Source organism: Microcaecilia unicolor, chromosome 9 (assembly GCF_901765095.1).
Source record: "Microcaecilia unicolor chromosome 9, aMicUni1.1, whole genome shotgun sequence".
NCBI classification, from domain to species: domain Eukaryota; kingdom Metazoa; phylum Chordata; class Amphibia; order Gymnophiona; family Siphonopidae; genus Microcaecilia; species Microcaecilia unicolor.
The window spans coordinates 178,108,005-178,135,334 of record NC_044039.1 but is presented as its reverse complement, the minus strand read 5'-3'; the positions used below and the strand labels follow the sequence as shown (position 1 = coordinate 178,135,334).

The following is a 27,330-nucleotide window of genomic DNA, read 5'->3' as shown; positions in this document are numbered from 1 at the left end:
AATCAAAGATAGACTGGCCATTTTATTGACCTGTACCACTTAGATCTGGGAGCAATGTAAGGAATATTACAGTAAATTATATACTGCGGACTCTGGGACTGACTTGGCAGCCATTGACTCATCTGTCTGAGTTTGCTCTTCCAGCTTTAACATCTGCACAATGTGCTTCTCTGGATGGAGTGATCAAAATCCTTAATCATAAATCTCAGGGACTAGATGATTTTTCAGGGGAATTCTATATAAAAAAAAAACAACAACAAAAAAAAACCCTTTGCTTCCGACTTGCTCCATTGAATGCTGTATGCCACTGTATGATGGCGGTTTGGATTGCTGTGATCCCTAAACCACAGAACAATCTGACAGTGTGCCAGTCTCTCTGTGTTGAACACAGATGTAAAAAAGGTCTGAAACACTTTGAAAAAACTCCCGAAACAATGGGGCCTTGCCATCATTAGAAATGGAAAAATTCAACAATATAAAAACTCCTCAAGAAAGTAATATAAAATGCAAAAATACAAATGGAGCAAAGTAAGCGGCTATAAAACTCAGCTGCCAGCTCTCAAGATCCATATCTCATCCCTCACTTCGTATGTTCCCAATACATGCTGAACTGTTTGCCATTGCAGGGATTCTGTCCCTTACAGTGGCCTGAGACAGCCTTTGCTGCATACACAGCAGACCTTCTCCAGGTCAGGTTACAAATTTACTCAAGATTGGGGGCTTTTATTTATTTTTAACTAGTTATCAGTAGAAGGAAACGCCATCCAAAAAAACAATAGTAACAAAAATACTGCCACTTCAGTACCAACAAAAGAAAAAGATATATTTTTCTTGGGGGGCGGGGGAGAGGACGCACCTATAGGTGTCTATTCACTACACCTGATGGGCCCCAGAGGACCTCTGCCAGGAATCTTTTGCCTTACCAAGGCCGAGCCCAGGACCACTGCAAACTCAGACAGCTCAAATGGCATAAAGGTTTGCAGACGGATCCCTGAGTCTCTATATTGGCCACCACAGCAATATTTAACACAGTAGCATAGTAAATGACGGCAGATAAGGCTGCCCAACAAGAAAAACTCATCAAGACTCAACCTGAGGTCCACCATAGACTGTGCTGACAAATGTCAGGCCCCGAAGAAAAAATTCTGCGCTGCACCAGTTCACATTTTACTAAAGGGTCTGCAGCCATACGTGTGCACAGCACGCATGCGGGTGGACTGGATCCTATTCTTGCAAAATGCATATAAAAATTCAATGTTGGGCAGACTGGATGGACTGTACAGGTCTTTATCTGCCGTCATTTACTATGTTATGCAAGACAAAATATCTGTTTTCAAGCCATGTAAACCAAATTAAAAAAAAAAAAAAAAAATCTAAACTTCCTTTTTCCTCCATCACCTCACATACAACTATTTTCCTCTGAACCAAAATTCTCCTTACAACTGTGTTCTCACAGAAAAACTACTGCATGCAAGTATTTTTTTAGATTTTCAACTCCCAACTAGTTTAACAAATTAATCTTAAATTGAGAGAAATCAGCTGCCAAAAAAAAAATAATAATATAAATTATAAGTGCTTGAGGGTTCTGCACTGAAAACACACAATTGTCAAGTAGCACCCCTGTAAAACAAGCAACTGAGAAGAGGTTGTCATTAGTAAGGTGGTATGTTTCTGCTTCTATTATTTGCTTATGATCCATTGTTTTAAAATGTTTCTCACTCCATCAGATTGGACTACTGCAATTCCCTACTTCAGGGTCTGCCAAGTTCTTAACATCTCAAAATCAATTCAAAATACTGCCATGAGGCTGTTAAGGGAGGTTAAACAGCAGGATTGTACCACCCCCAATCAATGTAATTGAAGAGCACTTTTCCAAAACTCACTCAGTCCAATTTTATTTTTGTCAGTTTTGAGCCATGTGATTACTTTAGTTCATCAAGGCAAGATTCACATACTGTAGCTTATTCCTGTGCCAAAACTCATGACCTTCGTGAGTTTTGGCACAGAAATATGCTACAGTAAATAAATCTTGCCTTGATGAACAAAATGAATTGCATAGCTCAAAACTGACAAAAAAAATGGAGTTTTAGAAAAATGCTCTTCAATTTATACTATTCAATTCAATTCCTTCCTATTGAAGTTAGATTAACATTTTAAGTCCTCTGCATATGTTTAAGGCTCTGTGCGAAGATGTACCACAATATTTGGCTGATAATTTATTGGAATACATGCAGTCATTAAGGCAATGTCAAATAGAATTATTGCAATTACACCCTCTAGTGTCTTTCCTTATTTTAGGCCTTTTACAGAATGCTTTGCCTCAAGAACTGAGCCAAGCTGTTCAGAAGTCAGTTAAAAGACTAGTGGCCTAGTGGTTAGGGTGGTGGACTTTGGTCCTGGGGAACTGAGGAACTGAGTTCAATTCCCACTTCAGGCACAGGCAGCTCCTTGTGACTCTGGGCAAGTCACTTAACCCTCCATTGCCCCATGTAAGCCGCATTGAGCCTGCCATGAGTGGGAAAGCGCGGGGTACAAATGTAACAAAAAAAAATATGATGGAATTTAGGAACAGTTATTTTCAATAAGTATCTTTACAAGTTGTTGCTATAGGTAATGATAGTGCTGTACCAACTGTTAGCAATGTGGCTGCATAGGGCACAAACATGGCTTTTAGCCTACCCTCTCCTGTCACTGGGGGTGGCAAAGCAAGTGGAGTGTCAGTGGACAAGTTGCACAGGGGGCAACTATAGCTCAAAATGGTCCTGAATGATAGAAAAGAAATGAAATGAATGGTCTAACCTAATTTATATTTTTAATTGCTATAGATTCATCATAAAAACGTACACCACTTTTGCAAATAGTGAGCAGAACAATCAAAAACGAAATGGAAAGAATCACACACTGCTCCTTTGCAATCCATTTAGAATTTAGTAGTAGAATTGGTTTCTTACTCTGTCCCTTCATTAATGAAGTCTCTATACTAGCTTTAAATGCTTTGCTTACATCCTTGACCCCCTGAAACCTAAATCTTCTTTACTTATTATACTCCTTTTGCACCCTGCATAGACATCTCACTTTTAAAAAACCCTTTTTCTCTCTTCAGCTCACCCTTGCCTGCAAATTGTATTTAAAAACATACTAGCGCTTGCAATTAAAAGGCCTGTCTGAAGGTGCGCTTAAGTACATATTCCTTAGCGTCCCTCCGGACCGGACCAGGATTGGACTGATGGGTTGTGCTCGCCTACCAGCAGGTGGAGACTGAGAAAAACTCTGACTCTTGAGAGCCAATAGGAGCCCTGGCCATGTGACCTTAGCCTCAGTATTTTCTCAGTCTCCCAGCAGGTAGGAAGTGAGCCCTTTAGTCTCTCTCTATCTCTTTCTCTTTTAGAGGTTCATAATTACAACAACAATAATACTACCTCTTCTTCTGTGCCTAGGAATTCTCTATTAGACGCTGGGCAGGTAGGAATTTCTTTTCCTTTCTTTTACAGCCTCTGGGGGTGTTAAACTCGGGTGTCCCCGGGTCCCTCCCCCCTTCCTCCCCATCTCCCATATGTAGCTGGGAAGGGCTACCCTTTGTTAGAAAGGTGTATGTCTTTGGGAGAGGCAGCCACTCTAGAAAGTCACAATTTTTATGAGCAAGCTCAACTGTTTAAAAAAAAAAAAAAAAAAAGGTATATACCCAGGCTGTTAACGAGCAGGCAGCTCTGTGCTAGTCTACTTCTCTTCAGCACTGTCTTTTCTAACTCGGAAAAAAAAAAAAAAAAAGAAACTTAAGAGAAGATTTCTCTTTGGGGATTGTACTTTAAAAGAGTTAAAACAAATAGAAGGAAATTACGAGAAGAAGCCCTTTTTTCTTTCCCCAGATTTTTCCTGCCAGTCAGCTCGGTTGTGATTTATTATGCTTGCGGAGCTTTTTCTTTTCTAGTTCAGCTGTGAAAAAATAAATAAATAAAAGATTGGAACAATTCAGTGTTTTAGACTTTAAAGGGCGATTTTTTCGCAATTATGTTCCTCCGTTTTCTGGCGTTTTAGTAGCTGTAAATGGAAATTGAAAAAGAAAAAAAAAAAAAAAAAATGGCGCGAACCGCTATGGCGCAAACCGCTTCGGCGCGCGCCCGCTCTTCTCCGATCGGTCTGAAAAGCTCAGGATGTGCTGCGCTGTCTATTAGCGTCGGAGGAGAAGCTAAAGCATGTTTTTGCTCGGCACTGGAGGGTAACTTTTTTCTTCCTCTACCAGCGGCAGCGATTTCCGGCTTCTTCGTTTGCGATCGCATCTCCTTTCATGTCCTCCGTGTTTTTTCTTCTTTGATCCTCGTTCTTTTACTTTGGGCGCGCTAGGTAGCCATGTTTGCCTCCAGCTGCAGTTCCCTTTACGAGGCAGCGTTTCTCCGGTTCGGTTTTGTTTTTTCTCGGGAGTGTAGAAGGAAACGGAGATGTTGTTTCTGGGGTAGTCTGGGGATTTGCAGCAGACGGGTATTTCCCTCGGGCCTTTTCGTCTTTGGCCCAGGGTCTGGCCATGGGTCAATGACTGCTTCTCTATACTAGATGTTACATAAAGACTTATGTGGGTTTTTTGGAGCAGGGATTGTCTTTCTGTGTGAGGTGTTCTGCGCTGCGGGCATCTGGTACCGCTATACAAATGTTAATAATACTTATAATAATATTTTGCTTGTCCCTTATGTTCTTAATGTCAGGTCACCCTTTAGGAGATACCTGTATGTTTTGGTGTCGATATCTTTTGCTTTTGTATTTGGTCAGACTGTTTGATATTTGTGTGTGAGTAGATAGCGTACAGTGAGGACCTCTTTCACAGTATTTTTGCCTTTTCTCATGTCAGGTATCTGATTTTTGTGGCAATTCAGGTAGCTGCACTTGCTACAGTCCTGTCTACCAAGCTCCCAATCATTCAGCTGCCTTAGCAGGCATGCTTTATTCATGTCTTCCCTTCTTTTCCAACTGCCTTGAAGCCTCTCATATTTCATTTTAGCTTTCTTCTGGTTATTACAGGACATATGGTCACTTAGAGAATAAAGTCATCCTTTCACTTAAAGATAGTGGACGGTCCTCAAACCATCTACTCGTGTTTGTCTCTACTCTATCAGTTCAGCATTGGCAGATTATAAACATCCTGTTTTGGTCCAGTATGCCTATATATACCATCTGCTATCTCTTCCTTAGAGACCTGATGTTATATCAAGCTTTCTTGAATTCAGATACAGTCTTGTCTACACTGCCTTCACCAAGTGGCTGTGGCACAACTTCACTTTTTTCGTTACAGGTAATTTCCAGGTTTCTATGCGCCTTCACTCCAGAGTGTTCTTTCAATTGGAAGGGGATTCAATCACTTCCTGTGTATTTATACCATAGGTACATAAGTATGGTTATGCTGGGTAAGGCCTAAAGTCCAGCATTCATATCTAATGGGCATAGGTACATAAGTTTTGCCATTCTGGGGAAGCTCAAATGTCCACCTTTCTACAGCCAGAACAGAATTAAAAAAAAAAAACCTCTCACGAGAGTATTGAACAGAAATCTCTGCTCCAAAAGCAAGGCTTGGCAGTAATTCTGCAAACTAACGCATACAATATTTGCCATGGCTGTTCACCACTAGGAACACCGGGGACCCTGGGCCTAGGTTCGGTGTTTTAACCTGAAACAAGCTCAACATTCATATCTATTGGGTGTGAGTCTGGTACTACTACTACTACTTAACATTTCTAGAGCGCTACTAGGGTTACGCAGCGCTGTACAGATTAACAGAGAGGGACGTTCCCTGCTCAAAGGAGCTTACAATCTACATCTCAGTGAGGGAGGACGCATGACCGTGGTACGTGGATTAGTGGTATGTGGATTAGGGAGATCCAAGAAATTACAGGCCGGTGAATCAGACGTTCATACTGGGACAATTTTTTTCTGTCCGGAGCGTACTACCATAGCTGGTGGACTCCTATATTCAGAACTTTCTATATTCAGAACTTACCCAACTATGGAACGCCATAGAGATAGGGTTGGAGTTTGTAGCCCTATTTAACTGGTGTCCTTGGTCACCCTTCCTCTTCTCCTCAGGATCCAGAGAATGGCTAGTTTTTTGCAGTACTCTCTCTTCCGTTCTTTTATAGATCTAAGAGGATGTTCATTGCGCTCTTAGGGTCATTTCATTCTTACCTAGACGACTGCCTAATTGGAGAAAGTCTTATCAGCAGAGTTCTCAGGTCACGCACCGGGTGTTGCATTGCTTACAGTCTCTAGGTGGTGTGGTGATTGTAGCCAGGCCTCTCATTTGATCTCTCATTTGATCTCTCATCAGATATCTCTGATTTTCTCTTTGTTTAGTCAGGTTGGCGCACAGTCTTTTGTCTCCTCTGCAAACATCCCAGTTTATATTTTTCTTGGTGACCTTGGGCCTTCGGCCATTTCCTCGCTCTATTCTGCAGAATGCAATTTTGCTTTCTAATGAACAAGACGGAATTTTCCTTCATCCTATTGCGCTATTTAAGTGTCATCTAGTTATCTCAAGAACCTTAGTTCGGTCATTGGGATGCTTCGTGCAGTACACTTTTTGGCAGAAGCTTGGCCTCAGCAATTCGTTTTACCTTCGGGTGAATTTTGTTTTCCCTACTGACAAACAAGGTGGAGAGAGCTATGTTGGTCCTTGCCATGGCAATGGGTTAGGTCATCCGCCAAGGAGGAGTTAAGAGTATACTCTTGAGTTTGTACTTATTTTTTCTTAGTTGTGTCACCCTGCATTTAGGTGAATGGACTCTCATTTTTTCAGCCTTACTTCCTCACTGCGACACTTCAGGGCTATCTCTTTTTGCCTTCAGGCTCACGAACATTTCTTGCTTCTTCCATTCAGCAGTCACTCAAACTTATGGCGTGGTTACTGGGTCCGCAACATCTTTGATATTTTCGCAGGAAGTACTTCAAGTTTTAATTGCTTCCAGACAGAAATCTACATTAAAGTCCTATGAATCAAAGTGGCGACAGTTCACTCTGTGGTGCTCCTCTCGCCACTTCATTCCACAGACAGTACTATTTTGCATGTTTTGGAATGTCTTCTGCATCTTGCGAAATCTTGTCTGTCTTACTCATCCATTAGAGTTCATTTGGCAGCTCTATCAGTGATGCATGATACTGTTGACAACCGCACGCTTATGCAGCATCCACTGTCAAAGCGGTTTCTTAAAGGAGTCCTGCACCTGTACCCCCCGCTTCGTCCACCAGCTAGGTGAACTAGGTGAACAGACTCTTAAAGTTCTGTTTTTCTAGTAGCCATAATTTTTTCTATAAAGTTTTCCTCTTCAACCACTGTTTCCTAGTAACCATTGCAGCAAGTAGATCTATGTGTGGAATACTTCTACGGTTGGTAACTTCTTTTTGGTCTGCTGTAGTTTAAAGTTTTCACCTTTCCCAATCGGTTTTTTCTTATTGGTTTTGTCCTTCTAGCCAGTAGGCGTAAAAGATTTTCATTGTTTCTACCCCGCTATATCGCGAAGGATCAAGGAAATGAGAATGTCTATTTCTCTTCTCGCTGAGAGGGCAGTTCCACAGCGTATTACAACATATTCCACAACTTCAGAAGCGGGCTCTATTCTTACTATGGCGATTTTTGGTGCTCTCGGTGCACATTGATAAGTTGGTAACTTAGTCCTAGTTTCAGTTTATTTTTCTCATTGGGACACACTACATGTTAGTTGTCGCCAGATGGCCTATGCAGCATGAGCATTTCTCTGCAGTTTTCATAGGGTCCCTCCCTTCAGATTACTGCTTTGGTACTTCCCATCAGTCCAATCCTGGTCCGGTCCGGAGGGACGCTAAGGAAGGAGAAATTAGATCTTACCTGCTAATTTGCTTTCCTTTAGTCCCTCCGGACCGGACCAGGCCCCTCCCATGTTCTCTCTACTCTTTAGCTTCTTTTATTAAGTAGGAAGTGTATTCATTAGGAAGTGTATTCATTCCTTTACGATTCGTGGAACAATACTATATATATACAGAACTTTACCTGGTCTATATTGCTGGTGAGCTCAATTGCTGGAATCTATCTATAAAACCTTAAATACGCCATACCACTAAAACCTTAAATACGCCATACCACTTCTCTGGTGAGAGTTGTGGCTGAGCTCAGTTGCTGGAATATCTATAAAACCTTAAATATGATTTACCACTTTAGCTTCTTTTATTCAGTAGGAAGTGTATTCATTAGGAAGTGTATTCATTCCTTTACGATTCGTGGAACAATACTATATATATACAGAACTGTACCGGGTCTATATTGCTGGTGAGCTCAATTGCTGGAATCTATCTATACAACCTTAAATTCGCCATACCACTTCTCTGGTGAGAGTTGTGGCTGAGCTCAGTTGCTGGAATATCTATAAAACCTTAAATATATATAAGATCGTAAGTGGGCCATACCACTTCTCTGGTGAGAGTTGCTGGTGAGCTATAAGACAAGTGAGCCATACCACTTCTCTGGTGAGAGTTGCTGGTGAGCTATAGTACAAGTGAGCCATACCACTTCTCTGGTGAGAGTTGCTGGTGAGCTGTAATACATATCGGGCCATACCACTTCTCTGGTGAGAGTTGCTGGTGAGCTGTAATACATATCGGGCCATACCACTTCTCTGGTGAGAGTTGCTGGTGAGCTCTGATACTTGGCATTGCCGAGTGCTTTGTGGCTGCTAGGATTCCATACGGCACAGAAGGTCTTTCTTTCCTGCTTTGTTATTCAAATACTGAGGCTAAGGTCACATGGCCAGGGCTCCTATTGGCTCTCAAGAGTCAGAGTTTTTCTCAGTCTCCACCTGCTGGTAGGCGAGCACAACCCATCAGTCCAATCCTGGTCCGGTCCGGAGGGACTAAAGGAAAGCAAATTAGCAGGTAAGATCTAATTTCTCCATTAATGCCACACTGGGAAAAGACCAAGGGTCCATCGAGCCCAGCATCCTGTCCACGACAGCGGCCAATCCAGGCCAAGGGCACCTGGCAAGCTTCCCAAACGTACAAACATTCTATACATGTTATTCCTGGAATTGTGGATTTTTCCCAAGTCCATTTAGTAGCGGTTTATGGACTTAACCTTTAGGAAACCGTCTAACTCCTTTTTAAACTCTGCCAAGCTAACCGCCTTTACCACGTTCTCCGGCAACAAATTCCAGAGTTTAATTAATTACACGTTGGGTGAAGAAAAATTTTCTCCGATTTGTTTTAAATTTACTACACTGTAGTTTCATCGCATGCCCCCTCGTCGTAGTACTTTTGGAAAGCGTGAACAGACGCTTCACATCCACCTGTTCCACTCCACTCATTATTTTATATACCTCTATCATGTCTCCCCTCAGCCGTCTCTTCTCCAAGCTGAAAAGCCCTAGCCTCCTTAGTCTTTCTTCATAGGGAAGTCGTCCCATCCCCGCTATCATTTTAGTCGCCCTTCGCTGCACCTTTTCCAATTCCACTATATCTTTCTTGAGATGCGGCGACTTGAACACAATACTCAAGGTGCGGTCGCACCATGGAGCGATATAACGGTATTATAACATCCTCACACCTGTTTTCCATACCTTTCCTAATAATACCCAACATTCTATTCGCTTTCCGAGCCGCAGCAGCACACTGAGCAGAAGGTTTCAGTGTATTATCCATAAAAGCTCCACAACACCTACTATCCAATCCCCTTTGGTCTACTGCCCCACCATTCCTGAAGTTACCCTGTCCTCATATTTCTATTTCTCCTTACCTGAATTATAAGCACCTTAGGGAAAAGACCAATAGAACATGCCCGTTTATATGCTGGTGTGCCATGCAAAATGCTATATAATTTATCACTGTGAAATAAAAATCACTACACTGGACAAAAAAAAAAATCAAATGAAGGTAATAGAGAGAAATGTTGGAGGAAGAACAGAGTCCACACAGGAGACATATGTGAAATAATGAGAGACAGAACAATATTCCAGAATTTTCAGTGGAGGAGAATGACAAATCACGATCTGTGGAGATATTTGGAAGCAGAGTTGGAACAAGAAAAAATAGATTTATGATAAGCACAAAGGTGAATCCAGGAGATGAGCAGATCAATTCTGAACTGAATTATTAACAAGTGAAATTCAACAAAAGGACTCTGAGAATGTATTTTTGTTTTTATAGCAAACAGTTCAACAGAAGCAATCTGGCATGTTAAAGGCTGCAGAATTGGAGAGGCCCATAAAACAGCAGGTATCGTAAGGATGGACTGCAACATGCTATCACTCTATACCTTTTACTGAGAGAGACTGGTAAGTTGGGAGTGCCAGGACGAGAGCATTCTGTTTCTTCTAATCTCTCTTTTCCCATTCTAACTGGAGATGCTGTCCGACTTTGTCTACCACTGTACGGTGATGTAGGAGCACTTTTTCCTTTGTTCGTTGTTTGGAAAGCTAACAGAGAAGTCATCAGTGGCTTAATGTCACCCATATTTTCTGTTGTGACTACTTTCAATTCATCAGTGGTGGTACTTGCTAGTTGGGGCGATTCAAAAATGTTAATAGCATCCATGTTTTGAGGGTTCGTAGAATCACTCTCCAAAGAAGAAAGCTGGTCAAATGAGCGCAACTGGAAGTCATCATCCATTGGGATATAAGGTGCCAACATTTCCAGGTCTAGATCAGTTTCCTAAAGAAATAAACATTTTTAAAAAGCTGGTAAGGTTACAAGCCATTTCAGCATAACTATAGAGGCTCATTTTCAAAGTACACAGACTTACAAAGTTACATATGCTACTATGGAACTTTGTAAGTTCACATACTGTGAAAATGAGCACTATAATGTGTTTAAAATGCCATGTGTATTCAACTATTTATTATATCATCGGGGGGGGGGGGGGGGGGGGGAATCTGAGGCTAATAACACATTTCTATTCTTTCCACTTCAACAGTTGGGAAAAATTGAAATATTAGACAAAAAGGTGTTGAAAAATATATGTTTGGGGACTGAAAATTAAACAGAATGGGATAAAACTTGGTATGAAAGGGGGGAAAAAAAGCATGATAAAAAAAAGACTAAGTTACAAAATGGGCCAAATTTCAGAGAAATAAGGTCCCCCCCTTAAAAAAAAAAGTCCAATGCATTCTATGAGAGGGGCAGTTCCAACTTCTGCAGCATAGAAACTTACACATGATTACTCCTGATGCCCGTTTGTTATTCCAAAAGAAAGTTGCTGAAAACGAGGGCACTGAAAAGCTCCAAAGATCGGCCCAGACAGTACCAGCATGCCTCACGAAACTGAGACCTCGAAGACCCCTGTCTTAGACAGGGCTTTGGCTTATCCTCAGGGAGACGCTGTATCCCTCAAGTCTTTCACAATCTTCTCCAGGTCCTCCCCAAACAGCAATTTATGCCGAAAGGGCAATCTGATCAGGCGTTGCTTGATGCTTGGAAGCCATGCCCGCCGACCAATGACAGAGTCACAAAAGCCAATGAGAGGAAACCGCCAACGCCATCAGCTTGGCCGAACCTCGGACCAAATCGTCTAAGGCATCCGTCAAATAGGCGAGGCCCACTTCCATTTGAGAGAACCCAGGATCCCTATACAGATCAGTCTCTTGGTCAGTCTCCAGAACCGAATGGAGCCAGCTAAGACAAGCCCTAGCCGCATAAGTGCTACAAACAGGAGCCTAAAGAGCCAAAGCGGCTACCTCAAAGGAGCGTTTCAAGGAAGCCTCCAGACCTCTAGAATCTGCTACCTACATTCCTGTGCCCGATCTGCCGAATGCCTTTGGCTCAAATCCTGTGCCTAAGCTGACTTCATACATTTCAAATTCTTGCTGACCTCCTTCCAGTCTGCTCTTTCACTTGCCAAACAGGACTACTACATCCAGTTGATAAACTCTCTTGGCTCAAACCCTCGACGTCTCTTTGCCACACTAAACTCTATCCTCAAAGTGCCTTCACCTCCAACTTCCCCTTCACTTTCTCCCTAGACTCTGGATGAGTACTTTCATGATAAGGTTCAAAAGGTTAACCTTGAATTCTCAACCAAGTCACCGCCACCTCTCCTTCTCAGTCCATTCTCTCAACCCTCCTTCAACCCCTACCTACTACTACTACTAATCATTTATATAGCGCTACTAGATGTAGCTACCTTTTTTTTCTTCCTTTTCTGAAATCACTGGAGGAAACTGCACATTTACTTTCCTCCTTGAAACTAACTACCTGTTCCTCTGATCCTATTCCCACCCATCTAATTAGCACTCTCTCTCTCTCTGTCATCTCTTCTGTCTGTTATATCCTCAGTCTTTCACTGTCCACTGCAACTGTTCCTGATGCCTTCAAACATGCCGTAGTTACACCACTCCTTAAAAAACCTTCATTGGACCCTACCTGTCCTTCCAACTATCGTCCCATCTCCCTCCTCCCTTTCCTATCCAAGATACTTGAATGTGTCGTTGTCTTGTCTTTTTCATCTCAAGCTATTCTTGATCCTCTTTAATCTGGCTTTCACCCTCTTCATTCAACAAACTGCGCTTGCTAAAGTCTCCAATGACATGTTCCTGGCCAAATCCAAATGTCTCTACTCTATCCTCATCCTTCTTGATCTGCTGCTTTTGACACTGTTGATCACAGTCTACTCCTTGATACGCTGTCCTCACTTGGATTTCAGGGCTCTGTTCTTTCCTGGTTTTCTTCTTCTCTCTCTCATGACACTTTTAGTGTATACTATGGTGGATCCTCCTCCACTTCTATCCCACTATCAGTTGGTGTACCTCAGGAATGTGTCCCGGGACCTCTTGTTTTCTCCATCTATACTTCTTCCCTTGGTACTCTGATCTCATCCCATGGTTTTCGGTATCACCCTTATGCTGATGACTCCCAGATCTACCTCTCCACATCAGAAATTTCAGAAGGAATCCAGGCCCAAGTATAGCCTGCCTGTCTGACATTGTTGCCTAGATGACTCGCTACCATCTGAAACTAAACCTGACCATGAGCGTCTTAGCTTTCCTCCTAAACCAACCTCTCCTCTTCCCCCATTCTCTATCTCTGTGGATAACACTCATCCTCCCTGTCTCATCAGCTCATAACCTTGGGGTAATCTTTGACTCATCTCTCTCTTTCTCTGCACATATTCAGACTGCCACCTGTCATTTCATTCTCTATATCACCAAAATTCGTCATTTCCTTTCTGAGCACACTACCAAAACCCTTATCCACACTTGTCACCTCTCGCTTAGACTACTGCAACTTGCTTCTCACAAGTCTCCCATTAAAGCCATCTCTCTCCCCTTCTGTTTTAAATTCTGCTGCACGACTTATATTCCACCAGTGATGCTATGCTCTTATTAGCCCTCTCCTCAAGTCACTTCATTGGCTCCCCACAACCGTTTCTGCATTCAGTTCAAACTCCTCTTATTGGCCTACAAGTCCATTCACTTTGCAGCTCCTCAGTACCTCTCCACTCTTCTCTCCCTATACTCCTCCATGAGAACTCTGTTCATTGAGTAAATCTCTCTGATCTGTACCCTTCTTTTCACTGCTAACTTCAGACTCCGTTCCTTTTACCATACTGCACCACATGCCTGGAACAGACTTCCTGAACCAGTACATCAAGCTCCATCTCTGGCTGTCTTCAAATCTAGGCTAAAAGTCCACCTTTTTGATGCTGCTTTTAACTTCCAACCCATATTCAATGTCTGCTTTATCATTCTCACCTTAGTAATTCCCTTATTTGACTTCTGATTAGAATGTAAGCTCTGTCGAGCAGGGACTGTCTCTTCATGTTCAAGTGTACAGCACTGCGTAAGTCTAGTAGTGCTATAGAAATAAGGAGTAGTAGTAGCAACAAGACATTGGAGAAAACCCTCAGGAAGATGCAAGGAAACAAATTCTAAGCTCTCAACATCCAGGTTGTAAGGGCCAGAGACTGGAGGTTGGGATGTAGAAGAGATCCCTCATTCTGTGTGATGAGGGTCACTCCTATTTCCAAGGTTATCCAAGGTTATTTGGAGGATAACTCCAGAAGAAGGGGGAACCAGATCTGCCTGGGGCAGTATGGAGCGATCAGTATCATGGTTCCTAGGTCTTGTTTGAGTTTCAGCAAAGTCTTCCCCACAAGAGGGATGTGAGGATATGCATACATAATGCCAGTCCCCCAATTAAGGAGAAATGCATACGACGCTAGCTGTCATGGGCCTGGAGTCGGGAACAGAACTGAGGGACTCTGTGATTGAACTGTGTGGCAAAGAGATCCATCGAGGGGGGGGGGCCTCACATTCGGAAGCCCATGCTGAGTGACCACTCATGCGGCTGCATGACCCTGCTCTGTCTGCCAGGCTGTTGGCCAGGTAAGTGGCTTTGAGTAGTATCTCATGCTGAACTGCCCACTGCCACATCTGGATGGCATCCTGACACAGTAGGCATGATCAGGTGCCTCCCTGCTTGCTGGTATAGTACATCGCAACTTGATTGTTTGAACAAGCACAATTTGGTTGAACAGCTGATCTATGAAAGCCTTTAGAGAATTCCAGATTATCCGGAGCTCCAGAAGGTTGATGTGGAGATCTCTCCTGGGCTGACCACACACCTTGGGAGTGAAGCCCATCTAGGAGAGTTCCCCAGCCCAAGTGGAATGCACCCATCAGCACCTTCTGGGGCAGAGGAATTTGGAATGGAAGTTCCACAGTCAAATTGGACTAAACTGTCCACCAAAGTAGAGACTGAACCAACTCTGGTGTTACTTGGATTACATTTGATAGGTTCCCCGGAACTTGCCACCACTGGGAAGCTAGGGTCCACTGGGCAGTTATGTGAAGATGTGCCATGGGCGTGACATGGACAGTACAGGCCATGTGGCCTAACAACCTCAACATCTTCCGAGAGGCAAGAGCAACAAGTGTGTCTGCCCTTGGCACAGGGAGTAAAGCCTACGCCTGTTGCATGGGCTCAGATGAACTTCAATTGCTGAACAGGATGGAGATGGGACTTGGGGTAGTTTAAAACAAGCCCTGTACCTCTGACACCAGAATAGTTCTCTGCATGGACTCCTGAGCACTGTCCTTCGACGTGCTCTTCAGCAGCCAATCATCCAGATAGGTGAATATATGGACTCCCCATTCTGCATAGTGACACTGACTACTGCAAGACATTGGTGAAAACCCTGGAAGTCAACCCAAGGCCAAAAGGCAACATGCAGAACTGGAAGTGATATGTCTGCAGCCAAAATCGAAGATACATCTCAGTTTACATTTTTTAACACACTTTGTTTTCACCATACTTTTTTTTTAGTTTACTGTAGGTACTGGAGTTTGTGTGTGAGTGTTCTACAGCACCAACAGTGATGGTTCTAGAGAACAGATTCAGCTATGTACTACACCTGTCTAGCTAGTGTTTATCAGTACTATATTTTTATAAGCAAACTATCTACTGTACCACAATTATAATAAAAGTAGAAAGAGTGTGTGTGTGTATATAATACATACCTGAGCAGAGAATGGATTTTTTGCTTCTGTGTCTATTGCAAAAAGTTTCTCTACCAACTCCAACTTGAATTCATTTGAAATATCATTATCCACATCAAAGCAATAACTGCTGGGTGTACTTGGCTGCAAGAAAAATTGAATTTTCAACTAGTGAAAAATATTCATTTTTTAAAAATTACCTGATAACTTTAGTGCTCAAACAGGAAGGCATAAGAAAAATAAAAGTCTTTAAACTATCTTCAAAACTCTGCTTCACAGATACCGAGTCTGCTGATCAGCAGGAACAGTTTGTAAGCTTGTCCCCAATCTATAGAGAGTGGGGGAGGAGCCAACATTGTATCTGGGGATGGGCACAAGATGGCAAAGCCCTCATATGGATGCTGAAGCTGCTCTCATATAGGGCAAGAAAGCAGTCGTTTCTTTGAAAAATAAGGAAACAATGCTATAGGTCATAAAATAAGTCCATAAAATTAAAAAGTTGCTTAATTGGTCTTAAGATGTTAAGCGGAAACTCTCAGCGAAGGGTAAGAAAGATGCCGTCAGGCCTGTGTTTGCACATGATCAAGGCTTGAAAGGAAAAGATGGCTGCTGCTGCTACTACTACAGTAGCCCTTACTGGCCAAAAACTGAACCTAGGTGTGAATGCAGGAAGCAGCACACTTTAGGCAATTATTGAGGGAATAGCCAGTTGAAGATAAAGCATGGTGAAGGGGAGGCTTACTGCTATAGCACAGGCATTATAGAAAAGTTGTGAACGGAATGACCACCACATTTTATCTATAGTGAATGCACACATTAAAGCCTGGTTAATAAAAAAAAAAAAAAAAAAGGTATGCTATGTAAAACCAAAAATACATCAATATAAACCATTTTGGGTCCCTTTAAGAAGGACTACTGCAGTATACAAGTATCAAAGAACTGAATAAAACCTTCAGATGTTTCTTTCAGAGTGATTCTTAACTGACCTCTGATGAACTCCGACTACTGCTTGAATTAGAAGAACTGCCTTGATGCTTCTGCAGTTGAGGAATGGTAAAGGTAAGATCTAGTGGCTCTGGATTTGTCTCCAGTTTGGTTACAACCTCCCTGTTTAGTGCAGGGTCTGCATTACTTCGCAGTGGCTTTGAAGTTTCAGAGGCAGGTAGAGGAGACATTGCCATGCTCTGATCCTTCTCAACGGAGGAATAGAGTACATCATTGTATGAAGAATCATCCTCAAACTGCTGCATGCCAGATTCTGAGCACAAAACAAAAAAGTTAGTACATGAATCAATTAGATATACTCTACCTGCCAACACAAGTTTAATAGGCTACAATTGACACTAATGGCATAGAACGGTGATGTACAACAAAAATGTCAGTTAATCAGAGGGAGAAAATAAAGGGGGCAATGGGGGGGGGGGGGGTGTGGGAGGGAAATGAAGGAAGTTGTGAAACTGCAGGGACCTGAGAACTTGCAGGGACCTGAGAACTGATGAGGTGTTACTCAAACACTAGGTTTCAATTGGGGGGGGGGGGGGGGGGGGTGGGGGGGGGGGGGGGAGGGTTGTTAATTAAATTTGGCAAGTAACCGCTCAGTGCAGAGAGGAGGCAACAGGGAGTTCCAGAGGTGGGGACCTAAGTGAAGCAGAGTCCCTGGATATCTCTAGACCAGCGGTTCTGAACTCAGTCCTCAGGACACACCCTGCCAATCAGGTTTTTAGGATATCCACAATGAATATGCATGAGATAGAAAGGAGGTAGTGCATGCAAATCTCTGTCATGAATATTCATTGTGGGTATCCTGAAAACCTGACAGGCTAGGAGAGTCTCAAGGACTTGGCTGAGAAACCCTGCAAGCAAGGCAAGATGTGAAGCTAGGGAGGACTAAAGAGAATGAATGATGTTTACTATAATGTAGGGTGTTATTAGGTAGGTATGGAACGGTGTCCATGTTAAATGTTCAGTGAACCATTACAAAGATCTTAAACTTCAGTCAAGGTGAGATGGAGAGCCAATGCTCTTTTTTTTTTTTTAAGGAGTGGGGAAACATGGTCATAGTACTTATTATGAAGAAGCTTGATAGCAGTAATGGGATGAGTTGAGGTCATTATAGAAGACACTACAGTAATAAACATGGGAGATGACTAGAGTGAAAATGAGTGTCTTTAGTTGGGGTGAGGGCAGGAATAGTTTGAGCAGACTTGATGTAAAGCAAAAAAGGATAGACAGACAACAGAGGCAGTATGTGGTTTATAGGAGAGAGTTTGGTGTCTAGGAAGACACTAGTACAAGTACCTAAAGCAAGGTGAAATTGTTCACTACTGGGGGAGGGAATCAGGGCATATGATAGGGGAAGTTTTCTACATTCAAATAAACTTCTTAAAACAACTGCATGATACGTGGACTTGAAAGTCAAAATTAAACACTGACAGATTATTTTTTTCATATGCTAAATCAAACCATCTTTTATAAGTTGAATGAAACATACACACCACTTGTATTGAAATCTAGCATTATAAAAGCATCTCCTGCAGCGGGAGCTAGCAAAGTTAACCCATCTGGTTCTTCTTTGAGTTTGTCGAATAAAGTGCTGGAATCTTCTTCTGCTTCCGACTTGCTCATAAGCGTATCAGTAGATTCGACTGGTTTCAGCATGCATTCAGTTTGTCCAAGAGAGAAAACCAAATCCTTCTGGACAATCTCACTGCCACAAGATAAAAGAGGAAAAAAAAAAAAAGTCTACAACTGCAATACAACACTGCCATGTATTTGGAAAAGCTGCCTGTTAAATCACCATAATATATTTCACAGTAAACAAAAATATATAAACATGCTGAATAGTATATTCCCATAATTCATAAGAATAAGTAAAATATGCAGTAAATCATGAAGGCAAATCATTAAAAAAAACCACCAACTAAAATGCACAATTTGGCATAGCACAAGAATTTAATTGGAACTATGATTTAATTCTTACAGAAAATAAATTAACCCAGTATATTAGCTTTTAAAGATGTTAATATCAAGTTTATTATGAAACACTTGTTTCTACTAAGAAAAAAGGAGAAATTAGATCTTACCTGCTAATTTGCTTTCCTTTAGTCCCTCCGGACCGGACCAGGATTGGACTGTTGGGTTGTGCCCACCTACCAGCAGGTGGAGACTGAGAAAAAACTCTGACTCTAGAGAGCCAATAGGAGCCCTGGCCATGTGACCTTAGCCTCAGTATTTGAATAACAAAGCAGGAAAGAAAGAAAGAAAGAAAGAAAGAACTTCTGTGCCGTATGGAATCCTAGCAGCCACAAATTCCTCGGCAAAACCGAGTACTAGAGCTCACCAGCAACTCTCACCAGAGAAGTGGTATGGCCCATTTGTATTAGAGCTCGCCAGCAACTCTCACCAGAGAAGTGGCATGGCCCATTCATATTAGAGCTCACCAGCAACTCTCACCAGAGAAGTGGTATGACTCAAGGTTTCATATATATTCCATCAACTGAGCTCACCAGCAACTCTCGGCAGAGAAGTGGTATGACATATTTAAGGCTTTATATATATTCCAGCAACTGAACTCACCAGCAACTCTCACCAGAGAAGTGGTATGACATATTTAAGGCTTTATATATATTCCAGCAACTGAACTCACCAGCAACTCTCACCAGAGAAGTGGTATGACATATTTAAGGCTTTATATATATTCCAGCAACTGAACTCACCAGCAACTCTCACCAGAGAATGGTATGACATATTTAAGGCTTTATATATATTCCAGCAACTGAACTCACCAGCAACTCTCACCAGAGAAGTGGTATGACATATTTAAGGCTTTATATATATTCCAGCAACTGAACTCACCAGCAACTCTCACCAGAGAAGTGGTATGACATATTTAAGGCTTTATATATATTCCAGCAACTGAACTCACCAGCAACTCTCACCAGAGAAGTGGTATGACATATTTAAGGCTTTATATATATTCCAGCAACTGAACTCACCAGCAACTCTCACCAGAGAAGTGGTATGACCCATTAAGGCTTTATATATATTCCAGCAACCGAACTCACCAGCAACTCTCACCAGAGAAGTGGTATGACCCATTAAGGTTTTATATATATTCCAGCAACCGAACTCACCAGCAACTCTCACCAGAGAAGTGGTATGACCCATTAAGGTTTTATATATATTCCAGCAACCGAGCTCACCAGCAACCACCAGAGAAGTGGTATGGACCACGCAAAGTCTTTTTTTTTTTTTTTTTTTTTTTAAACATTCCACGTGTGGTAAAGGAACAAATACACTTCCAAACTTAATAAAAGAATCTAAAGAGTTGACAGAACATGGGAGGGGCCTGGTCCGGTCCGGAGGGACTAAAGGAAAGCAAATTAGCAGGTAAGATCTAATTTCTCCTTCCTTAGCATCCCTCCGGACCGGACCAGGATTGGACTGTTGGGAAGTACCAAAGCAGTAATCTTACGGGAGGGACAGACATTGAGAATGGGGTAGAGTCCCTGAAGACACGCAAACTAGGATGAATACGAAGCCAAAGCTTGACGATCCAAGAACCGCCAATAAACTAAATAGAATGACTACAAAGCAAAAAAGCTGAAGCTGAAAAGTCCAAGCGACGCTGAACATTGTCCCCTACCGCATCAGTGCAGCGCAAAGGACAGAGAGACTCGAGAAAAAACAACTGAAAGAAGGATGACAAAGGTAGAAGCAGAGCCGCCTGGCAACAAAAAACTGCAATGAATCTACCTCAGCTGAGAAAGTAGAAACCGAAATCCTGAAGTACAATACTCCAGATATTGTAGACTATTGCTGACCTAGCAACAGATTGGAAGTATGTAAAGCCTGTCAGTGAGAAAGTACCTGATCACTAGAAGCTAAATAGGTAAAAACAAGAATGCAGTTAAATACTATGCAGAAGAAGAAGGTACCTAAATCCTTGCTGCAAACTAGACTGAAGGTCCAAATAAACTGACAGCCGCTGCAGTTACCCAACATGAAAAAAAAAAAACCATATCTCAGAGCGCAATTCAACTGAGAGAGAAAGAATCATCTGTAGCTGTTGCCTCTGCAAGCCAATCACCTGAGACTCTTGTTGTAGACCCCAATTAGTGAAAACGGGAATAAATCAACAGTAGACACTTGTTAGTACCTTTCATCTGTTAGAAACATATAGAAGTCCATAAAACACTACACAGTTCCAGGAACAACTTGTATAGAATGTTTGTACGTTTAGGAATCTAGCCAGGTGCTCATGGTCTGGATTGGCCGTGGACAGAAAGGTGGGCTCAATAGGACCTTTGAGCTTTTCCCAGTGTGGAATTACATATGTACTTATGTAGTAGAACTATAAATATACATATATATATTTTCACAGATGCAGCCATCAAAAAAACTGGTCACTGTGTATATGCTCCCGGCATACCTGCAGGAAGAATGCTCAATCTCAACCACCAGACCACTAGTGAGAATACAGAGGCCAACTGAGCGGAGGGATTCCATCAGAGATAAATATCTGGATACGAGAGGGCATCTATCTCTGCCGCTGACAAGTCTTTTTAGCAAGACAGTAAGCGAGGCACATGGAAGGTCAGAGCGAAAAGAAATAGTTGTAGAACTGGGACCTCCCCTTAAGGTACTATCCACTGAGAACTCTTTTTTTTTTTTTTTTCTTCAATGGTCACGAAATTGACAGAGTGAAAAGCTGCCCAAAAAAGACTACCGAGACTCCAAAGCGAACGAAGAAAAAATTCCTTCTTGGGAGCTAGAAAGTAAAATTTTACTCTGCAAAATAGAGCAAGGTAATGGCCGAAGGCCCAAGAACATCCAGAGAAAACAGAAAGCGGGACGCTTGTAGAGAAGACAAAAACAGTCTGCGCCAACTTGACTAAACAATGAGAGAAAAAATAGAAACATGCTATGAAATCTAATGAGATCACACGAGAGCTCAAAAGAGATCTCAAATGAGAGACCTGGCTACATGCACCCCATAACCTAGGGTGTGCCTGAAATACACCACCCGTTGCTTGACCTGACAACTCTGCCAATAAGACTGTCTGTAATGAACCAGACATCTATGGAAAGGATGAAACGACGAGACGTAGTTTCATCAGCGCCGCTGCTACTACGACCATAACTTAAGAAAAAAGTGCGCGGAGCCGACGCGAGACCGAAGAGCAGGGCAAGAAAACTGGTAATGAAGACCTTATCATCCTCGTATCACGGACATTACTCCTCCTATACTGAGATGTACTAAGATGTACCGACCCACATCCATAAGAAATGAATGTGGTACTTGCAACCTGTATTGACCACAACTGAGAACAGGATGCTGGGCTTAATGGACTCTTAGACTTTCCCCGTATGACCATACTCATATACTAATAGCAAAAATGCACAGGAAGTGAAAGAATCCCCTTCCAAATGAAAGGAAGGTCTGGAATGAGGACATATAGAATGAAAATGAAAGGATCACCATATGTTGAGCGTGGACTGAGACACACTGGCCTTTAATTTTACCGGATCTCCCCAAACCTCGTATCATGTCATGCCTCCTTCCTCACTGAGATGTACAGAGATGAACAGACGCACACTCACGAGATATGAATGTGGTATTTGCAATCTGGATTGACCCCATCTGAAAACAGGATGGGGACTCTTGGCCTTTCCCATTATGGCAACACTTATGCCCTTATGGCAAAAAATGCACAGAAAATGAGTGAATCTCCTTCCAAGAGATAAAAACTCTGGAGAGAGGAAGAATAAAATGAAAATGAAAAGGAATAGACTTGGAAAATACCTATTACGGAAAAGGTGGTGAATTTGTGCCACAGGAGACAAGACTGTACCTGACGTCAAGAAAGCTTGAAACAAGACCCTAAAATCTGTAAGGAAGAGAAAGGGATAGCAGATGTTATGGATGGTCATACTGGACAAAACCAGAATGTTTACCATGTGCCCAGGCTGAATAGAGGAAACAAAAATACAAGTAGATGGCGTGAGGACCTCCCAATATCCTTAAGTGGGAGAAAATGCAAATTGACCTGATAACTTTACTCCCTAAGTGGACATATATCTTTTAAGTCCTAGAAGAAAACTAAGATAACACATGAGAAACTCCAAGACAGTTGGAAAGTAGAGAAGATGTGAATAAAACATGCCTTCTAAAGCATCTGAGAAAACTGGGTGCTCGGTAGACAGGACTGAGTCTCCTAGAATATGAGAACCATCTGAACCATGTAGCCTATGCAGCTGTCATCTGCTATGCCAAAGAGAACGCATAGCCATGAAAGAAAATTGCTGAAAGGAAGTAAGACCTTATGTCCAGAATTGCAAAGTACGCAACAATTGAGTATCAGACAATGTATTTCATTGCACATGGCATCTGAACCATATAGCCTACGCTCTAGAGAACGTTTGTTAAGATCTTAAAACACTGTATAACATCATAGCCATGAAGGGAAATGCTTGAAAGGAGCTAAGATATTATGGCCAGATTTGTAAAGTACTAATCAATTGACTATTAGACAATGTAGTCCTATTCACCAGGAAATGAGAAAGACACAGAGTGACACACACTGGACCTCCATAAAAACTGCGCTAGACAATAGCAAAGACCTTTCCTCCAAACATCACACACAAGGGAAAGGAATAGGAAATTGGTTATTTTGGAGCTGAGATATAATTTAATTCGCCCCATTGTCTAAAACAGAGAATTCCCGACTGAGCTGCACTTTGAATCAGAGTCTTGCCAAGAACAAAGAAATTGCCAACTGCGCTGCACTTTAATTCACAACATTGCTAGCAACCAAAAAGTCCCCGACGGAGAAAAAACAGAGGGAAAAACAAAATGAGCGCCATTCGCATCGTAACATTTCGTTTTTGTTTTTTTTTAATAGCTTGAAAAATACATGTAAAAATTAATTGCGGGGAAAATATACTACCAATCGCCCCAACTACCGGAGAAACAATATCTCCTTTCCATTGCACAAACAGCCAAACGCAGTAAAAGCAGAAAAACGCTGCCGCATCAAGGGAAATTGCAGCTGCAGGCAAAACAATGGTGGCCAAGCGCGCCAAAATGAGAAGAATAAAGTTCGGGGGAGAAAACCACTGACCACACCGACGAAGAAGCAGGAAATCCGTGCCGCTGAAAAACAGATAACCTCCGATGCCGCACAAAACATGGTTTAGCCTCTGGCCCGACAGGAACCGTCAATACAGCTCCCAAGCTATACAGACCTGTCCAAGAGCGAGCACGCGCTTAACAGTTCGCGCCTCTCCTTTTTTTTTTTTTTTTACAACTACCGCCGCTAACAACGCCGGATAGCAGAGGAAAAATAATGAAGATAACAAAAAACCACCGATTAAAGTCACAGACGCTGACTTTTCACTTTTTTTTTTTTTTTTTTTAAATAGCTCCGCCAGAAAAGAAAATAAAGACTCTTCAAACAGAATAAGACAGAAGAGCTACCTGCTCGTTATAAGACTGGGGAAAGCAAAAACTACTTCCTTTAAATTCCTTTCATTTGAATTAATTTTTTTAATTTTTTTACTTGATTTAATTCTTTAAAAACAGCTGCCTATTAAAAGTGGCTGCCTCTCCCAAAGACGGTACACCTTTCCAGAGAAAAGAACGGCCCTTCCCTGCTAAGCCAGGGAGATGGGGAGGAAGGGGGGTGGACTCGAGACACCCGAGTTTAACACCCCAGAGGCTGTCAAAGAAAGAAAAGAAACCCTGTCAAGCCTCTAATTACGATTCCAGGCACAGAAGAAGTATTATAAATATATCTGTAATATCTTATAGAGAAAAAGAGAGAGAGAGACTAATGGGCTCACTTTCTACCTGCTGAGAGACTGAGAAAATACTGGGGCTAAGGTCACATGGCCAGGGCTCCTATTGGCTCTCTAGAGTCAGAGTTTTTTCTCAGTCTCCACCTGCTGGTAGGCGGGCACAACCCAACAGTCCAATCCTGGTCCGGTCCGGAGGGATGCTAAGGAAATGTGCATTCATTCTATAGTTAGCAATGACTTTATATAACAACATTTGCCAATTTTCTAACTTACCTCAAGACATAATTTACACAAACTATACATTGTGGCTGTGAATTTTTTGTGTTATATATCACAGTTGCTTGAGTTTCCACCCACACATAGCCACCTTGTTTGGCAAGCATTCTGTACTGCCCTGTAGTAACTTGTCCTTTTGTGAACACTACAAGTGAAAAAGATAAAAAGTATTTTTTAACTAATAATTTAGAAATTCAATTACTCACTAAAAGTCTAGGATTTACCAAGCTTTTATCCCTATACACAAAGAACTCAGGGGGGGGGGGTGGAGGCTTTGTAAATCAGGTCCTATTAGAATATAGATGAATGCTTATCTTTATTCTGATGCTCAGCCAATTTGCATCATGTAACTTGATACTTGCATTATAGTCCCAAATTTATAGTTAATTCAGGTAATAAAAATATAGAAAAGAAAATATGATACCTTCTTTATTGGACTAACTTAATACATTTTTGATTAGCTTTTTAATGTAACCCTTCTTCTTCAGATCAGACCAAAGCAAATGTTGACAAATATCAGAATATATAAATGAAACACAAAAGCACTCCAATGACAGTCTCACAGGCAGAGGGGGCAGGGTGGGGGTGGGATAGTGGAAGCTGGGTGGGTGAGAGGAGACAGGGAGAGATGGACAGCTGATAAGAGGATGAGAAAGCAGTATAATTTTATGGTTTATAGTGGGATAGAATGCCCAGATCCCTATTAAGTCCTGCCTGGTGGGTGTCAAAATATTTCTTCATTTTGACTTCAAAGGTCTTATATTCCTGGATTGTCTTACAATTTCCTGTTAGTATTCTCACCATAAGATTATTGATACAGTGTTCTGGTTTTATAAAATACTGTCCCACAGAGGTGACATCCTGGTTGGCATTGGAATGTTTAATATTATGTCTATGTAAATTGAGTCTCGTCTTTAACATCTGGCTTGTTTCTCCAATATAGCACCCTTCTTCACACTTTTTGCATTGAATGATATATACCAAACAGCAAAGGCCTCAAACACAAAACAACGCATGCATCCAGCTTTTCCTATTTAAGCGCACAACTATGGAATGCTCTGCCAAAAATAGTAAAAACGTATGACCACCTCAAGTTCTGGAAAAACTAAAAACTAACCTGTTCGGGAAGGCATATCCCACCGATCCAACATAAAAGACTGACTACCTGCAGGATCCTGTGTGTTGGCACAGTTTGTAGCTAGGTATATTGAGGGACGTGTGCCATTCTCATCTTTTTGAGCTGTTTCAAATTAGGTGGCTGTCGGAAGGCCAGCACTAGTGGGGCTGGGAATACCTCTTTCAGCAACTCATCCTCCTGGAGTAGTGGCTATAGATCTTTTATGATTCTTCTCAGCACGGCTACCATACCACTTCATTCAGGAAGTCATTAGATGGTGCTGTAGAACAGCAAAATTTCCATCTAGTTCCCCCATATACTCCCTGTAGAAATTCTGTGAACTGCACAATGCAGAATTAACACAGAATTCTACACAGAGACCAGGAACCAGCAGCACCACTGCTTCTGCAGCCTTAACTGGGTCCCTCCTCTGTTGCTTCCTCCTTCCAGCCACACAGGACCCAATGAGGCATATTTTCAAAGCACTTAGCCTTCCAAAGTTCCATAGAAACCTATGGAACTTTGGAAGGCTAAGTGCTTTGAAAATATGCCTCATTGTCAACTTCACCACAACCTGCTGTATATTGTCTTGGGTGAATCTGTTCATAAAAGCAGTTAATAAACCCCAATAAGAGAGCAGCAAGTTCAAGGCTGAGATGGAAGAAAGGCAGAGAACCAAGGGCCTTGCTGTGGATGGAAAGAAAACAGAGTGCTGGGGCATGGCCTGGGGGGGGGGGGGGGGGAGAGAGAGAGAGAACAAGAGGAGAGCAGATAGAAGCTGCGATTATTGGGGGGGGGGGGGGGGGGGGGGTGAGCCTGCAGCAGGCAGAGAGAAAAAAAAGAAAGGAAAAACTGCTCAGCCTAGCGTAAAGAAATCAAACGGGAGGAGGAAGAGCAAGCTCAGAAGCACTAAGCCTGAGGGACAAGAGCACAAAGGGGTGGTTAAGCCTGGAGAATCCAAGTTGGGAAGCTAGACCTGGACTAATGATGGGTGAATTCTGCACAAAGAATCTTGTAAATGCAGCATCTAGTTACATTTTTTTCTTTGTTCCATCTTTAATTATTACTCAAAAAGACAATGATTATACTGAATTATATGCACAAAAAATAAAGAATTTTGCAGAATTTATCTTTTTGTCTGAACAGAATTCTCTCAGGAGTACCCATTCTTCCTAATACTGTATCACCTTTCTAAGACCTGTCACAGCTTCAATGTAGTGTTGATTAATATAGTGGTACTTCTAAAATATATTTGAGAGTCATTAACCTGTGCTAGTGTGCATAGAGATCTTGCAAATCAAGAATAATTATACTGGTGGGAAATATTCAAATTCCAGACCTGGAACTCGTCCTAAGTGGATAGGGTGGTGGACTTTGGTCCTGGGGAACTGAGGAACTGAGTTCGATTCCCACTTCAGGCACAGGCAGCTCCTTGTGACACTGGGCAAGTCACTTAACCCTCCATCGCCCCAGGTACAAATAAGTACCTGTATACAATATGTAAGCCGCATTGACCCTGCCATGAGTGGGAAAGCACGGGGTACAAATGTAACAAACAAAAAAAAAAACTCAACAGGCTATAGTTAAACACAATTTAGGTCTGAATGCAATCTGTACAGAGCAGGACAATCTCTCAAAACATGTTCCACGCTGCACACATCATAAAGAAAAGAACAATTAGTTCAGTTTATTTTCTTGATATAC

General features: G+C 42.0%; 1 protein-coding gene across 1 annotated transcript in view; it reads right to left on the bottom strand.

Moving 5' to 3' along the window:
• Window positions 1-27,330, bottom strand: part of HIF1A (hypoxia inducible factor 1 subunit alpha) — a 121,250-nt gene that overhangs the window by 16,893 nt on the left and 77,027 nt on the right. Inside the window, exons 8-12 of the mRNA XM_030214155.1 lie at window positions 24,507-24,654; window positions 17,930-18,141; window positions 16,421-16,692; window positions 15,456-15,578; window positions 10,259-10,653 (exon numbers count right to left, since the gene is read on the bottom strand). Coding sequence (XP_030070015.1) covers window positions 10,259-10,653; window positions 15,456-15,578; window positions 16,421-16,692; window positions 17,930-18,141; window positions 24,507-24,654 — 1,150 coding nt within the window. The remainder of the gene's footprint in view (window positions 1-10,258; window positions 10,654-15,455; window positions 15,579-16,420; window positions 16,693-17,929; window positions 18,142-24,506; window positions 24,655-27,330) is intronic.